At 40.8% G+C, this 19,299-nt stretch overlaps 1 protein-coding gene across 4 annotated transcripts in view; it reads left to right on the plus strand.

The window, feature by feature from the left end:
- Positions 1 to 19,299, plus strand: part of LOC114054196 (DNA repair-scaffolding protein-like) — a 556,996-nt gene that overhangs the window by 533,679 nt on the left and 4,018 nt on the right. For all 4 annotated transcript variants that reach the window (XM_027877359.1, XM_027877362.1, XM_027877361.1 and 1 more), the window contains 3 exons: positions 2,466 to 2,562; positions 6,540 to 6,654; positions 7,030 to 7,083. In XM_027877359.1, coding sequence (XP_027733160.1) covers positions 2,466 to 2,562; positions 6,540 to 6,654; positions 7,030 to 7,083 — 266 coding nt within the window. The remainder of the gene's footprint in view (positions 1 to 2,465; positions 2,563 to 6,539; positions 6,655 to 7,029; positions 7,084 to 19,299) is intronic.

The following is a 19,299-nucleotide window of genomic DNA, read 5'->3' on the forward strand; positions in this document are numbered from 1 at the left end:
AGATTGGCACCAATGTGCTTAGTCTGTAAGATCCCATGATATAAAGAACAGAAAATAGGCAGGTAAGGCTAGATTATAAAGTGTTGCAGAAGGAGGTAATATGTAAGAAGGCCAAAAAGATAGGATAGAGTCAGATCATGAAGAGCTTTAAATACTAAACACAGGGGTTTATATTTGATACTAAAACTAATTGGGATCTCCTGGGAGTTTATGGAGTAAAGGGGTAACATGGTCATACATGCACTTTAGGAAAACCACTTTGCTGGCTTTATGGAGGACAGATTGGAGTAGGGAGAAACTTGGGGCATGGTGACAAATTAGAAAACAATTGAAATAGTTCAGGAGAGAGCTATCCAGATCTAAACTAAAGGAGCTGCTGTGTGAGTCAAGAGAAGGGCATATCTGTGAGAGAATATCTGTGAGGGGTAGCAATGAGTAGATCTGGCAGTTGATTGGACATGGGGGAGTAAATATGAGGACTTAAGGATGACACCAAAGTTGTAAACCTGAGTGACTAGAAGAATAATGGTACCCTCAGCAGTAATAGGGAAGTTCAGAAGATAGAGTAGGTTTTAGAGGAAAGATAAGGATTTCTGTTTTGGACATACTGAGTTTGAGATGCCTCCAGGATTGTCCAGTTCAAAATATACAATAGGCAGGTGGTGATCAATGGGACTGATGCTAAGGAGAGAGACTCGAGCTAGATATATAGATCTGAGAGTCATTGTAGAAGGAGAGTGGGGGGAGGGTCCAGAGAGAGAGAAAGGAAGAGAAAGGTTTGCATTGAGCCCATGACAGTTGATGAGGTCACTGAAAGTGGTCAGAAGAGGGCCAAAGGCAGAGCCTTGGGAGATACCCACAGTTAGTAGACAGGACATGGACAATGGTTCAACCAACCAGACTGAGAAGAAACTGTTAGAGGCTTAAAATGAAACACAAGAGAGAGAGCAGTATCATGAAAACCCAGAGAACAAAGAGTGTACAGGAAGAAATGGTGATTGACAATGTCAAAGTCTACAGAGGTCAAGAAAAGATCAGTAGAGTTGGCAGTTATAAGATCATTCTTAACTTTGGGGAGACCAATTCAGGGTTAGCTCTGATAACCAAAATCAGCTGCATCTTCCGTACTTCCTATTTATGCCAAGGGCATCAACCTCCTTCCAGTCAGGTCAGTTCACCATCTCGGAGTCATCCTTGACTCATTTTTCTCCCTCACCCAAGATCTTACATATCTCCCATATCTGACCCCCTTCTCTCCACATGGCCATCCCCTTTATCTAGGCCCACATCAACTCTCTTCACTATAGTAATAGCCCTCCTAATGAGGCAAGGGATCCATGTCTCTCACCCCTCTCCTGCTTAATAAACTCCACAGGTTCCCTATTATATTCAGGAACAAATACAGTCACCTCTGTAGGGCATTTAAAGCCCTCCACTACCTGGCTCCAACCAGTCTTTTCAGATTTATACGTTACTCCCCTTCATAGTGTTCCTGGACATCCAAACAGGCCATCCAGCTGTTGTTCCTCAAACACAATATTGCATTTCCCATCTCCAGGCCTTTGCCTTATCTGTCCCCCATGCACAGAATGTATTCCCTCCATACCCTCACCTCTTAGAATCCTTAGTTTCTTTTATTTTTTTATTTTCTTTTATTATTTTTCTTTTATTTATTTTATGGAATAAAACAAGCATTTCCATAACATAATATAATAATAAAAAAAGATTGCCCACGAAACTGCAAATCTGTTATGTACAACTTGCTATTCCTTTTAAATATATAATAAAGGTATCATGTAAATTTCTTTTTTTCCCTTTTTCTCTTCCCCCTCCACTCTAGAGATGCCCAAAATTAGACACAAATATGATAAAATCATTCTATACAAACTTCTATTTACCAGTTCTTTTTCTGGATGCAGAGAGCATCCTTGTTTCTTTCAAAGCTCAGCCTCAGTGCTGCTACCTACATAAGGCCCTTCCTGATCTGCTCCCGCCCCAGCTCCCAGAGCCTTTACCCAGGGGTGTGCTTGTGAATTTTAACAACCATTCAATAGTGGGGGGGGGGGGTGACGACAAAGCGATATTCAGGGCACTTTTTTTTTTCCAGTTTAACCTGCATCATTAACATTTTCTCCATCACTTTCTTAAGTCTAGATGATCAGCAAAAAAAATAAATAAACCAAGCCCGGATTTATAACATTTCCCAATTTCTGAGGTATAAATGTTCACACTAAAAGTATAATAATTAGCTCTCAAGAGCCAATTCAAGCTGGCTCCAACACAGTGTAGGCTCCACCCCTAAAAATTACTTTTTTTTTTGTATGTGTACTTGCTGTCTCCCCAGATAGAATTAATTTTTAGAGAGCAGAAATCATTTCTTTTTTGTCTCTGTAGCCATAGGGCCTGGTATATACTTGGCATTTAATCAATACTTGTCGATTGCTTGTCTATTTTATTGAGTATAGGCATTGTGGTTGGCGTGAATGAGAACACGGCTTTTTCCTGGCCTGTATGTAACAGATGTGGCAGTGGGAAACTGGAGCAGGACCTCTCAGAAAACAGGTAAGAACCAACGAGTACCGTTCTTTCAAGCCCCTCTCTAAGGCACTAAGTGAGGCAGGAAGGAAGTCCAAAAGGAAATTGGAAAGACTAATGTAGCTCCTGTCCTCCATCCCTCTTACTGCCAAGGGCATGCTGCATCCTGCCTGAAGGATCTGACTGCCCAAAAGCCCAAGCAGGTTTCAGTGGGATTATCAATAGATCCCTAAAGGACAGGCATAACCTGAAGTGAACATAGCCTGAGAAATAACTAAACCCCCAGTGGCCCCTGGAAAATGCTCTGATACATTTTGAGTTCTGTCTCAGCAGCAGGGGGATACTGCTGTTTCTTAGGGCTCCTCCTACCTGAAATATGGGGGAGGAGAAATTGGGATGTTTTTGTCCTAAATACCAGTCATTTACAATCAGCCAAGAGGATAAAGGAAAGTTGAGGCCAGAAAAGAGCAAGTGAGAAATCCTGATGGCTGTACAATTTGTCCTTTAGGGAAGAAAAAAAAAAAATCCAGGCTTTTCCCTTAGGGAAAAAAAAAAAAAAAGACTGAGCAAAAGTCATCTGACATTGGTATTTGCTATTAAGAAACGTGCTTGTAAATGAGTGCGTACACACCATGTGACCAGCAACCACAGCCCTTTTTCTACTGAAGTGTCCAGTAAACAGATTTAAAAAACAAAACAACTACTTGTCACAGAAATTCCTAGTCTGCTAAACTACACAAACAACTGTTAATCTGAGTTCTCATGGCTAGTTTCAGTTCACTGCTTTTCCCAGTCAATTCTCTTTCCTCCTCTTTGGATATCCTCCTCATCAACATTTATTAAGCACCTACTGTGTGCTGAGCCCTGGGAATACGAGGATATAAAGACTGGTACAGCCCCTGCCCTCAAGGAGCTTATACACCAGCAAGGCAGGTATAACTGCCTTAGACACAAGTAACTATAATACAAATGAGAATGTGGTGAGTGCCTCAGAGAGATCCAAATGAAGAGGTGGGGGGAGGGTGCTGAGAGCAATCCCTTCCAGCTGGGGGATGTAAGAGAGTTGATATAGAAGCCAAATGGCCAAATAGTAGTAGGCAGGGACTTTTTATGGAAAAAAACATAACACACACACGCACACACACACATACATGCACGCAAGAAGAGCACAGTCATTGCCTTTTGGCCCTTAGGAAACATAAAACAGCTCCTTTCAATAAACCGGATTAGTGACTTTCATTTAGAAGCGGAAACTTACTTCTTGGCATTTCAGAGATGAATACAGTGAGTGTAAGCTACCCATAAATCTCAGCAGCTTACTGTATAGCCAAGAGAAGAGCAAAGTTAAGTAAAGCCAAGTTTGACTTCTTCAGGAGGCTGTGGGGGTAGCCCTGATTCTCAACCCTTCCTGAAGGGCCTTGTGTTTGTTCTCCATTTGGCTGTTTCTCCTATCATTTTCTGTCCCTGATATGAACATTTTGGGGAATACCCAGCTGTTATTCTGCATTGCCCCTTCATTGGAACCTCACTCTCTTGCAACCATTAACCAACACTAAGGTGATGACAGGGTGTCATAGTGGATAATCAGGAATCAGTCAATCAGCAAGCACCTATGAAGCGCCTGCTGTATGCCAGACACTAGAGATACAAATACAAGTAAATACAAAAATGAAATTAGTCTCTCTCCGCAAGGAACTCTTAGACTTAGTTTTGTATAAGGAGGACAACATATATATATATGTGGAAGTGCATACAAGATCTAAGTAACTACAAAATTTGCGGGGTTTAAAGGCCACCCTGTGATTTCACTGCTAGAAGGAACTCCAGATGAAGAAATGTCCTCTAGCAATGCAGATCATTGAGAGTACTGCAATTTATGATGTTAGTGATGCCTGGAGAGCTGATTAAGTGATTTGCCCAAGGTCCACTTCCCGGGTGTCAGAAGTAGGATTTAAACCCAGGTCTTCCTTACTTTGAGGCCATCTCACACTGCCTCTCAGATAAGATATAAATAAAATAATACAAGGTCATTTTGGGGGGAGAGCCATTAGGAGCTGGGGGGATCAGGAGAAGCCTCCTGTAGTAGGTGGTGTTTGAGCCGATCTTTGAAGGAAATGAGGGATTCTGAGGGTGCACATTCCAGATGTGGGGGACAGCTTGGGCAAAGACAGAGACGGGAAATAAATGCCGTAGGTGAGGAAGAGTGAAGAAGGCTTGGTCAAACCTGTGCTTTAGGCACATCACTTTGAGAGCTTTGTAGAGGATTGCAGAGTTGAGAGAGGAGACAGAGAGAACGATTAGGAAGGTATTGCAATAGTTCAGACACTAGCTGTATGACCCTTAACTGGTTTGCCTCAGTTTCCTCAGTTGTAAAATGGGCATAATAATAACACCTACCTTACAGGGTTGTTGTGAGGATCAAATAAAATATTTATTAAAAAAAAAAAAAACAAGCACTTAGCACAGTGCCTGGCACATAGTAGGTGCTTTAGAGATGTTTATTCTCTTCCTTACCCTTCTCTTCCCTGAGAGGTGATGAGGGCCTGACATGGATGCTGGTCATGTGAATGGAGAGAAAAGGGACAGATAGGAGAGTTGTGGAGGTAGAATAAACAAGACTAGACAAATAATTGCATATGAGGCGAGGGACAAGTGAGAGCTCCAAGGTTGCAAACCTGTATGACCAGGAGGATAGTGGTGCCCTAAGTGAAATAGGGAAGTTTGTAAAAGGAATATGGGGGGGGGGGTAGATAATGAGTTATTTTTGTGCATATTAAGTGTGAGTTGCTACTGGACATCCAATTTGAAATATCCAGTAGGCAATTGGTGATCATGAAGCTCACGAAAGGGGATAAGATTGGGTATCTAGGAATCATATCAAAAAAAATTGAATGATAATTGATGAGGTGATAAAAAGATACGGCCTGGGACAGAGCTTTGGGGTACACTCAAAGTTAGAGAACAGGATATAGATGAAGATCTAGCAAAGAAGAGAAAGGTGGGTGTATCCTGGAGGAGTGGGGAAGATAGTATCAAAATCTGCAGAGAGGTCAAGAAGAAGATGCCATCAGATTTGACCATTCAGAGATCACTGATAACTTTAGAGAGAACAGCTTCATTTGAGTACTGAAGTCATGAGCCAGAGTGCACGGTGTATGAAAGTGATAGTTGAGAAGGTGATGGCATTGAATACAAACAGCTTTTTCTGAGCATTTGTCTGTAAAAGGGAAGAGAGATAGAGGACAGTGGCTCGAGGGCATGGGTTGGTCAAGTGAAGGGTTTTTTTAAGGATGTTGGGAGACAACAGAATAAACCAGTAGATTATATGAGAGAGAATGAAGACCAGGATTAGAAGAGATGAGATTGTCGAGATCTGCTGGGGAAAATGGGATGCAAGTACAATGGGAAGCCTTTGGGTAAAAGGGGGAGAGAATTGGGGATAATGGCAAGGGGTTTGTGATATAGAGTAGGGGAGAAGAGGGAGCTCATGGAGGACTTTTTTTTCCAATAAAATATGAGGTAGGGTCTTCTGCTGAGAGGTGGGAGAAAGCAAGAGCATGGGAGATGAGGGGAAAGGGTTCGGAACAGCTGCTGAAGGGAGTATAATGAAGAATCAGTTAGGAAGCAGCAGTAGGATTGCCTTGCATGGAGGAGTGGAGGTGACAGATGGTGTAAGTGCTGCGGGCCTCCACATCCCACCTCTGACACCTGTCTGTGTGGCCCTGGACAAGTCACTAACTTATGAGTACCCCTAGGCAACTCCCTAAGACTATAACTTGCAGATGTGCACCAGGTGTCTCCTATATGAATGAAATCACATGTCTAGATTTTTTAAAATGTTTTATACTCTTTAACGTAGCAGATGTTAATTCCTCAACCCAGGTTGAAGATAGAGTGACTTAACAAAAATTAATGCGTATATGAAAGCATATCTGTTTCTCACACATCTAACACTTTTTTTGTTGTTTTGTTTTCAATCTTGCTGCTTGATATTTAAATACCAGAGGATCCTTTCACTGTGGCCGATGCACCCTCACTGTCACATCTCCCCTTCTCAAAATGCACCTAGAAGTGGTTTTGGCCTGCCCCTCTAGACCACAGGGTAACATGAAAGTAAAGGTATGAATGAATTAAACTAATAAGAGAGAAGTTTGTTTACATCTTGCTTGCACCATGGCCTGGGGGAGGTGGGGATACTCTACATCAGTAACTGAGGGGGTGTTTTTGCCTTGTGGTATTGATTGAAACCCCTGGAAACTTCATTAAGAAAAGTGAGTGTGGGCCAGGGGAGGGCTTTCTGTCCTACAGTGTCTGTGACTTAAACAAAGACCATGAGGAGATCCTGTTAGTTGCAGAAGTCTAAGCCATGATATAAAAGACAGGACATAAGGTTCTAGACTTAACATATTAATTTGCAGAACATGACTATTTTTAACATGAGTGCTCATGTTCATGAGATTTTAACACACTCTCCTGTTTTCTCTTTTCCTGCAGCTGTTGCAAAGGAGTATTTCTTCACTCCTGATGTTTTCCTCCAGTGAGGATGGGGTAAGTACAGGTGATTAGCATCTGAGGTAATTTGATTTGATTTCTGGAACATATGCAAGCCCCAAGAAGGTCACCTCCCCCCAAAAACACAGCAGCTGGGAGTCTGTTCTTCTTATACAATATTAGTAAGAGCCCTGCCCCTCCTAAGGTTATGTGTAGGCTAAATAACTTAGAATTGAATTAGAGCATGAATAAATCTAGAGTGAAGTAAACAAAAAAAAAAAGTCCATGGCTCCCAAGATGATCTTATAGAAACAGATAACAAAGGGTTTTAATGGTGCCTTGTACTCTTTGGAGAGCAGTATACTTATAAACATAGGGCAGCTAGGTGTTTGGCTTGGAGTTAGGAACTCATCTTCTTGAGCTCAAATCCAGCCTAGCTATATGACCCTGGACAATTCATTTGACCCTGTTTACCTCGGTTTCCTCCCCTGTAAAATGAGCTGCAGAAAGAAATGGCAAACCATTGTGGTATCTTTGCCAAGAAAACCCCAAATGGGGTCATGAAGAGTCAGACACGACTGAAAAACCGAACAATAATGACATACTTATAAACCTTGAAAAATAGGTGGAACTAGATGAACAGTGGATAGAGTGTTAGACTTGGATTCAGGAACACCTGAAATCCTGCCTTAGACACTTCCTTAGCTGTATTATACTTGGGCAAATCACTTACCCTGTATCTGCCTCACTTTTTTCGTCTGTAAAATTGGAATAAACTTAGCACCCACCTCATAGGATTATTCTGAGGATCCAGTGAAATAAATAACACGTGTAAAGTGCTTTGTAAACCTTAAAGCACTGTGTCTTTCAATGCTAACTGTCCATCCCAAAATTTCAGTTTCAAAATATGTTTCACGGCCATGAAGCCACATATGAGACTACAATGGGACCCTTGCCTTGGCTACAAGGTTGAACCATATGGCCTTGAAGATTCCCTTCCAACTCCATGATTTTATCAGGTGTTTTATAATAGATGGATATTGCAATGTACAAGTAGCAGGCAAGTTTGCCATTATCTCTACTCAGAATACTCTAGCGAGTACAAATATCCCTTCCACCTGGAGAGGATTAGGGGCATCGTGCCCTGCCTCAATCAGGAAAATCTGCGTAAATTTTTTTTGGCCCTCCTTTCATACCAGAAAAGAAGTCTGAATTGTTAGGGTACTAACAGATAAAATATGTTGATATTAAATAATACTATAGGTGTATTTTATGCATTTCTGAGTTTCTAAAAATTTTCTGTGTCATCTGCTGGACTTCACATGGCTGTGGCTCCTTAAAACTCCCCAAAATTACCATATAATTTCTTTTTTAAAAAAAGATTGATTGGTTGATTTAGTTTTAATTTTCAGCATTCACTTTTACAAGATTCTGAGTTTTAAATTTTCTCCCCCCTCCCCAAGATGATGTGCAGTCTGATATAGGCCATACATGTACAATCATATTAAACATATTTCCACATTAGTCATGTTGCAAAGAAGAATTAGCACCAAAGGGAAAAACCAAGAGGAAGAAAATACCAACCAAAAAAAAAAGGGAAAGTAGTATGCTTCGGTCTGCATTCAGACTCCATACTTCCGTCTCTGGATGTGGATAGCATTTTCCATCATGAGTCTTTTGGAATTGTCTTTGATCCTTGGATTGCTGAAAACAGCTAAGTCTAGCAAAGTTGGTCATCGCACAGTGGGTTGCTGTTACTGTGTACAGTGTTTCCTGGTTCTGCTCACTTCATTCCGCATCAGTTCATGCAAGTCTTCGCAGGTTTTTCAGAAGTCCGCCTGCTCATCATTTCTTATGGAACAATAGTATTCCATTACATTCATATACCACAATTTGTTCAGCCATTCCCCAATTGATGGGCATCCCCTCAATTTCTAATTCTTGGCCACCACAAAAAGAGCTGCTATAAATATTTTTGCACATATCATATAATTTCTTATGCCAACCTATAACATATCAAAACTGAGATGTGGAAGATGTGGAAGAGATAAGTGTACTGTCAAATGTATCTCATAGAATGAACTCCCCTCAGACAGTCCCTACATAAGAGTCTCTACAATCAGTCAGCTAGTGAAGTACCTACTATGTGCTAATGGCTGTAAGTCAGTGGTGTCAAACTCAAACAGAAACAGGGACCACTGAGCCATATATAATGATTCCTACAAGCCACATATTGACTTAGAAAACCATACCTGTGTGTACATTTTTTTCTTTCTTTTAATTAACACATCAAGACATTAAAATTAGATAGGAAAGAACCACATTTTAATCTGGTTTGGCCTGACTCATGAGCCACAGTCAGCTCAAGGGGCCAACATTTCTTCTCTAAGTATCAGTTACAGTCCAGAGACAGTGGCTTCCTCATGAAACATTAGCATCCTTAATGAATTAGGAGAGCTAACTCTTCCCTGTGAGGGATGTTGTTGTTAAACTTTACACGATCATGTGATCCCATTAGGAAGGGACCCCACATACCAACTCCTCTCAGTTTACAGGTGAGAAACCCTAGGAAGATCTTTTGTTGTTGTTCAGTTGTTCTTGGTCCTGTCAGACTCTTGGTGACCCCATTTGGGGTTTTCTTGGCAAAAAAAACTGAAGCAAGCAGGGTTAAGTGGCTGGCCTAGGGTCAGCTGTGACACACAGCTAGTGAGTATATGAGGCCAGATTTGAACTCAGGAGGATGAATGTTTCTGACTCCAGGTCCAGCACTCTATCCACTTCACCACCCAGTTGCTCTCGGAAGATCTAGGAAAGCTAAGTAACTTGCCTAAGGTCATACAAGTAGTCACAGAATCAGGATTCGAACAAGTAGTCACAGAATCAGGATTCGAACAAGTAGTCACAGAATCAGGACTCGAACAGGTAGTCACAGAATCAGGATTCGAACCCAGGACCTCTGGCTCCAGAATCAGGATTCTTTCCACTGTACTTCTTTGACTTGTTCTTATGTGTACATGTTGTCTCTCCCCCAGCAATGTTTAAGCTCCTTGCGGGTAGGAACTACTGATTTTGATTTTGTACTCCCAGTGCCTAGCATAGTACTTGGTACTTAGTAATTGCTTCTTGATTGATTAAAAACACCTTCGTGTCCATATTCCACCAGGACCCTGACAGAATATTTGTAAACATTAGGTATAGCTCTGGGGGAAGGCAAAGAGTGTGAGGATTTTGTATTTGAGCAAATAAATATGTTTTTAGAATTATAGGGCAGTGGAGCTGAGATAATTCTTTTAATTTAGCTGCCAGAATTCTAGGATGCATTGACCAATGAGAATCTCTTCTGTGATGTTCAGAGATAACCCCATTGCAGACTCTCTCTCTGCCTTCACTTCAATTGTCTGCCATTTTCTGATGCTTCCCTTTCTCTCTAAAATTATTGTTTCCAATAATTTCTCAGCATTTCTATAGTAACAGCTTCATTTGACCCACTGTCCTCAATTTAGATGTGTTGACCCACCATCCCCAATTTAGATACAGTCATCCTTTTCCTACCTTCTAGTGACCAGGCCTGATAATACTTATGGATGAAGCAACATTTTATGTTTTAAATTTGCATTTTACCTAATCTGTCAAATGTTTTGCAGATATGAGTTATTATTTTGAACAAGCTAAAGAACAGGCAGAATCATCATCATCTTCATAAATAGGGAAATGCTGAGTGCTCCCCTGGGTACTTAGTACTAGCTGCAATGCTTAGTCTGGGGCTTTGTACATAGGGTTGGATGCATAGATCAAGTATACACTTGATAAATGGTTCGTTGGTTGCTGGATGTCTTGGTTGATTTGGCAGTGGGGACTCAGCAAGCATCAGTTGACTACATCATACAGAAATTAAAATATAATCTGCTCTAAATACATTTGCAATACCAGAACATAGAGAATGCAAACATTTTGTTTTTAGAATTTCCATATTTTGGGGGTTTTTTTTGGTAATATTTTGAACAAGAGACATTAAGTAGGAAATTGGGGTCATTTACAAAGGGAAAAGAGAAAAATGATGGAGAGTGATGCAAGACTGATTGGCTGTATTTAAAAGGAAGAAGAATGGGTATTAAGGATGACAAATTAGGTTCTCAGGGATAAATCCCCTGTAGGAAAATGTGAGGAACAAGAGGTTTAAGGACATTCATCCCCTAGATGAAGATAGAACCAGGTAGGAACATCATCATTTCCTTGAGAAATCATATAGACTTTGGGACAAAGGCTGCTCCTCTCTCTCTTTCTTTTATACTCTCCTTGAGCTGAGACCCAGAGGATAGGAGGGCACACTGGCAGCAGTTCTTTACTATCCACTTCATTCCTTCCCCACAGTGGCACTATCACTCCTCCAAATATTTTACAATAGCTTATATGCAAGCTTACTCGACTCTTTCATTTTTATCTCTCTAGTGCCCTACACAGGGCCTTTCAATTAGTAGTTGACGAATGCCTATTGAATTGATCGAATTGAATTTCTCATTTTCCTTAACTCCAGATTTCCTGAAATTTTCTGAAACAGAAACAAAGGCAACAGCAGGCTTGGGAATCTTGCCTAGGAGTATGACATGTTCTGATACAGGATCCGTTTACAATCTAACATTTGTTAGTGACAAAATTTGAAGTTGCTAAAAAGGAGGGCCCTTGCTTTTCCTGGGCCTCCCCACTGTGTGCAGGGTGCAGTTAAGGTCTATTTCTATCTCCTGCCAGAGTTGCAGGTAGCATCAAGTCCTGGCCAGTGTAGTAATGTCAGCCTCTAGTTATGGAGGCTGGATATAACATCCTATGGGTTTTGCCCTTAAGAGTCCATACCCCCTGAAATCTTTAAAAAATATTAGAAGTTCCAGTAACCACCATGACAACACTCCCTGCAGTACGTGGGTTTGTGTTTGGTTAATGGGACATAAGTGTTAAGTTTTGTGCCTTTTACTATCTTGTATGTGAGTCACCAATTCAGGGTCTTTGAATTGGCTAAATATTAGACACGTCAGTGCTCAGCTCTGGTATTAGAGAAGGAAGAGTTTACTTCCTTGGCTTTTAGCGACAAGGCGAAATGAAAGAACAAACTTGCTGTGCCGTGTTTACCCAATCCACTTTTCCTACATGCGTAGCCATGTGTTTAGCTGAGGAATACCTGGGAGGCTGCTGTCTGTCATTATGTCATGTGCAGCATCAGAAAGGGAATAAACGATCATCCCAGCAGAAACCACTTATCATTTCAAAAACCATAGATCCCGTTCACCAGGAATGACCCCGCACCTGCCAAGTTTGACATTTCTAAATGAAGACATATGTGCCATCTTAACTAAAGAAAAAAGTTTCAACTCAGACCCTTTCTTCTATTCGTGACTCAGAAAATCTGCAGCAAGTGTCTGATGTCATCCATCCTAGGGAGTCTAACAGAGGACTGCAAAATGTGTTTGTCCGACATCCCTCTGTTACAATAACAGCAGTCAGTATAATAATCTATATTTGCAAAGTGTTTTATGTTTTTTCAGTATTTTCACATACATACATTATCTCACAATTTTCTCTATTCTCTACTTCTCCAGAGTATTATTGGAAGCAGCTGTGGTACAGGAGAAACAACATTGGATTTGGAGTCTGAAAACCCAAGTTCAAATCCCAGCTTTGTCCCTTACTATCTGTGTGACCTTAGGCAATAATAATTTTGTTCAATCATATGTGACTCTTCCTGACCCCATGGACCATAGCATACAAATACTGACCATGGGGTTTTCTTGGCAAAGATACTGGAGTTGTTTGCCATTTCCTCATCCAGTAAAAATAGTAATAGCTACCATTTATATAGCACTATGTGCCAGGAACTATGCCAAGCATTTTAAAATTATCATCTCATTTGATGCTTACAACAACATTGGGAGGTATGTGCTATTATCATCCCCATTTTACAGATGAGGTAACTGAGGCAGACAGAGGTTAAGTGACTTGCTCAGGGTCACATAGCTATTAAGTGTCTGAGGCTGGATTTGAACTTGGGTTTTCCTGACTCTCCAGGTCATGCTATCTGTGCCTCCTAGATGCTATATGCCTCCTGGATGGTCAGCTGATTTCCCTGGGCCTGGCATTCCTCACCACTAACATAACTACAGGGATTGTACTAAATAACCTGTCAGGTTTATTCAGGTTTTAAAACCTTAAAACTCTGTGATCATGCCAGTGAGCTTAGGATCTTCTTTAAAAATTGGAAATGTATAAAAGCTGGAGTGCCTTCCATAGAGGTGCTTCCATCCCTAGTAGGCTTTGTGAATACTCTTTACTTTGCCCTGTCTCTAACTATCACCCTCAGGCCTTCTTGTTTTTTTTCTTCTTGCCTCAGATGAGACTGATTGTCAATAACCACATGTTTATAAAGCATCTGTCTCTGAGGAGGAGTTGACAGGTTTATTTTTAGCCCATTCAGTCCTAAGTACCCTCTGAGATGAGTTCAGGTGTGCCCTGTTTTATGGAAACCTAATATGGCACATAAACATCCAAATGGACAAAATAAGTAAAAATCTGACTATAATTGTCTTAATAACAGAAGGAATTGCCCTAGGTTTACAATTTCATTGTTTATAATTATTTGACTGGTGAGCAGCTTTTCAAAACCACACCTATTTTGTAAAGCAGCTGGTGACCCAGTGGATAAAACACTGGGCCTGGAGTGAGGAAGACCCAAGTTCAAATCCGGCTTCAGACACTGACTAGCTATGTGACCCTGAGCAAGACATTTCACCTCTGTTTGCCTCTGTTTCCTTATCTGTAAAAATGGGGAATAATAGTATCTCCATTCCAGAGTTGTTGTGAGGAGCAAATGAGATGATAATTGTAAAGCACTTAGCACAGTCCTGGTACGTAGTAAGTGCTTTAAAAATGGTAGCTTTTATTATTGTTGCTATTATTATTGTAGCAAAATACATCCTTATAGAGCAAATATTCATATCCCCATGGATCAGATGGAGAGATTGAATCATAGAATTGACTGTAACCTAAGGTATCATGTAGTCTAATTCCCACATTTTATAGACAGAAACTGAGACCTAGAGGAAGGAATTGACTTACCCAAAGTCATACAACTAACTAAAGGTGGCAGAACTGGACCTCGGACCCCAGTTCTTCAGTTATAAAGCTAACATGAATACAGAGCTTTAAGGCTTATAAAGTCCTTTACATATATTATCATCTCATTTTACCTTCACAACAAATCTGTGAGGTGCATACTGTTATTGTCTTCATTTTATAGATGAGGAATCTAAGGCCGACAGGTTAAGTAATATGCCCATGGTTTCTTGGGTAGTTTAGTAAATGTTTGAGACAGGACTTGAATTCAGGTCTTTCTGACTCCCAGTCTCGCATTCTGTCCTCTGGGCCACTGATGTCAAACACAAATAGAAATGGATCTCTGCAGACTGCATATTGATTTTGCTGTTTAGTCATGTCCAACTTTTCATGACCGCATGGACCATACCGTCCTTGGGGTTTTCTTGGCAAAGATACTGGAGTGGTTTGCCATTTCGTTCTCCAGCGGATTAAGACAGACAGAGGTTAATTGACTTACCCAGGGTCACATGGCTGCTAAATGTCTGAGGCTGGATTTGAACTCATTTTTTCCTGATTCCAGGCCCAGCACTCTTATCTACTGAGCCATCTAGCTGTCTCATATACCGACTTAGAAAACTTCAAATTAACATTATCTATATTGTATTTTTATTTATTTTATTAAATATTTCCCAATTACATTTTAACCTGGTTTCAGCTGCACCCAGGAATGTTGAGGATCATGCCTGCAGGCTACATGGTTGACACCTCTGCTCTGTATCCCCTAGCTGCCTCAGTCCAGCTTCTTCCCCTACATCATGCTGCTTCCCATGGAAAGGTTAGAACTATTAAATGAATTGCCTGCCAAAATGGTAAATTAAACTAGTGTCCAGCCAGGTAATAGTCAGTGGTGAAATATTTTTATGTTCTTGTAACTCGGCACTGCCAACCCAAAGTTGACCTCTCCTTCCTGAGTTCATCTGTGGCCAGAGAGGAGATGGGGACATTCCAAGGTCTGTTTGAAAGTGACACTTAAAAATATGGACCTAAAGTTCAAGGGCTCTCATCAGATTAAGAAAATGACCTTGGAGTGGCCACTCTTGCAGCTGGGGAAGCACAGGAAGGATGGAAGGGAGGGGCATCTATAACTGGGAAGCATCCTGAGAATTGGATAGAACCGGTGGTTCATCTGTTACCACGTTGGGCCTTCCATGTTTCCTGAAAGGATGGGTGTCTGTTGTGATGCTGGGCAACTTGGTAGAATGAGAATAACAGCAGCTCCAGAGGAGATCGGCCTTTCTGGGTTCAAATCACCCTTCTACCACTGACTTCTTGTGTAACGTAGGCCCGGAAATGTCACCTATCTTGGCCACAGTTTCTTCATCTGTAAAATAAGGATTTGGGTTAGATGGCCTCGAAGGTCCCCTCCAGCCCTTGGTCATGACATAAAGTGATGTGGGGTCATGACATAAAGGGAATGATGGCAGCTACTTCAGTATCAGCTGCCACCATTATATGAGGACCATAGTTTACCTACCACCTCCAGAATCAAATAAAAAAAATTATTTGGCATTCAAAGCCTTCCATAACCTGGCCCCTCCCCATGCCCACACTTTCCTAGTCTTTTCTTTTCACCCCCCCACACACACCATGTGTTCTTCAATCCATTGACAATGGTCTCCTTGCTGTTCCCCAAACGAGATATTCCATCTTTCAACTCTGGGCATCTTCTTTGGCTTTCCCCAGTGCCTAGAATGCTTTGCTCATCTCCACCTCCTGATTCCCCTGGTTTCCTTTAAGTCTCAGCTGAAATCCCACCTTCTACCAGAACATTGTCCTAATCCCTCTTAATTGTTGTGCCTTCCCTATTAAGTATTTCCAATTTATCCCTTCCTAACTTGTTTGTACATAGTTGTTTACTTGTTGTACCCTCCATTCAGTTGTAAGTTCCTTGAGGGCATGGATTGCTACCTTTCTTTGTGTCCCCAGCTCTTAGCACAATGCCTGGCACATAGTAGGTACTTAATAAATATTTATTGGGGCAGCTACGTGGTGCAGTGGATAGAGCACAGAGGACCTGAGTTTAAATCTGGCCTCAGACACTTGACACTTACTAGCTGTGTGACCCTGGGCAAGTCACTTAACCCTAATTGTCTTGCCTAAATAAATATTTATTAACTTACTGGCAAAAAAAGAATGCTGTATATGGGTGTTAAGATTTAGACAGGCATATACTTGGGGGTTAGTCCACGGTGAGGATTGTACCAGAATTAAAATTAAGCAAAATTAAGTTCCTGTTGCCAGGTACTGTGTGTTTTAAGTCATAGACAGCCTAGCTGTGGCAAACACAGCAATAAAGATAAATCCATCGTTCTTATTAACCATCCACTGTGTCTCATACACTTCACTAGTAATAGTAGGGCAAGGATTCTTATTCTGAATTTTAAAAAATATTTTGAGGAATGCATTTCAATAGAATTAGTTTCCTTTCTAATTCCATGGATTTTATTTTATGAATTTAAAAACATTCAGAAAAGAGGTCTATAGCCTTTTCCAGACTGCCAAGGGGCCCGTGATTCAGAAAAGGTTAGGGACTCCTGCAGGAGGGGATACATCAAATGTAAAGGATATGGTCCTGCCTTAGAAAACTTAAAGTCTAGTTGGGGAGGCAAGACATATATGTATGAAAAGATGAAGCTTTAGAGTAGAAGATAGTCCAGAGTCCAGGGGTGAGGAATCCAAAAGGATTTGGGTTCAGTCAAAAGGATGCACTTAAGGATGTAGAAGGCCACATGTGGCCTCAAGGCCGCAGGTTCCCCACCCCTGGTCCAAACAAATAAAGGCTATTGGAGATCAAGGAAGAGATTAATGCACTCAAAAATTTTTGGCTTCAAAAAGGAGGTGAGGTTTGGACTTGACCTTAAAGGACAGGGAACATCTCATTAGAAGTAGAGGAATGTGGGGAAAATTTCAGAAAGCAGTGACCTTGTGAACAGGAACACAGAAGTGGAGCTACAGTCTATTTGGAGGGACAGTTGAATTCAGTCCCACCCTGTTTGTTCTGTGCCCAGCGGTGTTGTGAGTAGACCAGTCTAGCTGGATGAGGGGGTTCATGTAGAGGCAGGTAAAAGAGAAAGCTGGGAAGGTAGGTTGAGGCTAGATTTGCAGAGGGGAAGGAGTGGTGTATTGAATAACAGGCAAGATTCCCATTGCTGCCACCCTTCAGGTACAGGCATTCACTGCTATTTTACTAAATTTATATAAGAAAGAAACATTTTTTGACAGGGACAATGCAAGAATTCATTTTGCTTGGCTATTCACATTTGTTACAAGGATTTTTTCTTTTTTTTAATGGAGTGAGAAGACAGATTTTTTTTTGTTAACTTAAAAAAAATTTAATCTTAAAAATGAACTTTTTTTTTTAATAGCTTCCTAATAGGTCTTCCTAGATCCACTGTCTCTTTCTCTAGTTCACCCTTTATAGTATGACCAGAGTAGTCTTCCTCAACCAGTGACCTGGTCATATCAACTTCAGTGCTACTTCATATGATACCTACTTCATAAAGCCTTCCCTGATTCCTCTCGTCAGTAACTTTTTCACCCGTAAACCTTACATAACACTTTACTTTCCTCTCCCTAACATACATACGTGTTGCATGTGTTATTTTCATCTACTAGGGGAAGGGGAATGGAAGGGAATGATCATTTCTATAGTGCCTACTGTGTGCCAGGCACTTCTTACAAAGATTATCTCATTGAACCCTCACAGGAACTGGTGCTATTGTTATCCACACTTTACAGTTGAAGAAATGAAGGCAAACCGAGGCCAAGTGCCCAAGGTCACACTGCTACCAAGTGCAGAAAGTGTCCAAAGCTGGACTTGAATTCAGGTCTTCCTGACTCCAGGCCCAGAGCCTAGAATCCATTGCTTCACCAGCTCCTTCACAAGGACAGGAACCCTGTCATTTTTAAACTTGGTATCTCTCTTTGCCAGCACAAAGCTCTTCACGTAGTAATAATTTAATTAATTAATTCAGCAAATATTTGTTGAGGGCTTACTATATATATATAGCAAGCACTGGAAATAGAAGGAGAAAAGTGAGATAGTTCTGCCCTCAAGGAGCTTACATTCTATGAAGGAAACAGAATGTGTTCATATAAGTAAATACAAAGTAAATAATTTCCCAAGAGGAACTAGCATGAGGAGATGAGGGAGGGCATCAGGAAAGGTCTCATATAAGAGATAGCATTGAGGCTGACTTTTAAAGAAAGCTAGGGAATTAATTCTAAGAGTCTGAGTTAGGAAGTACATTCCAGGTGTGGGACAGAGTGTGCAAACACACAGAGACTGAGGTGGATTGTTATTTATGAGGAACAGGGAGGCCATTTTGGTTTGACTGTAAAGTATGAAGGGGAATAATGTGGACTAAACCTGGTAAGTTAGGCTAGAGTCAGATCATGAAGTGCTTTAAATACCAGACAGCAAAATATGATTTTACTCTGCAGGTATCAGGAAGCAATTGAAGTTTTTGAGCAGGGGAGGAAAAGCTCAGAAGGAGCAGAAGCAAGCTTCTATCCTACTGTCTACTCTATTGAATTCAATTAAATAAGTACAGTTATGAGTTAAATTATTTGGCTACCTTTAGAAATAAAAATCCAAGAGCACAGCAGTTGTGTCTCTTTAATGGAGTTTATTAACACTTTCATCCTACTGCATTTTTCCCCTGGAAGGTCAAAGTACTTTATACTAGAGGTATAGGAGTATATCTACTATCTACTATCTATATCTAGTAGATATCTAATACATATATATATATATATATGTGTGTATCTTAGTATATCTAATATCTACTAGGGGTAGATATTACTGCCTTCTTTGTTTTACAGATGAGAAAACGAAAATAACTTGGTGAACTTACACTGGAGCAGTGTCAACTCATGTCTCCTAAATCTCAGTTTGGTTCCTCAGGTCCCATAATTATAACATGACCCCCTTTATATTGGTAGTGAGAGGTCACTTAAAAATAGAGTGTATTACCAGGCATCCACATATTGTAAACTGTCATGTAGGAAATTTAGGACTGATATGTGGCAGATCAACACTTTTAATCCTAATCACCTGATTACAAAACCATCTTTAACCTGAACAGAGACTTTCCCATAAGATAGCACAGTATAATTTATGAAATTCATCAC

The sequence above is a fragment of the Vombatus ursinus genome, unplaced genomic scaffold (genome assembly GCF_900497805.2).
Source record: "Vombatus ursinus unplaced genomic scaffold, bare-nosed wombat genome assembly UNPS02014812.1, whole genome shotgun sequence".
Lineage (NCBI taxonomy): Eukaryota > Metazoa > Chordata > Mammalia > Diprotodontia > Vombatidae > Vombatus > Vombatus ursinus.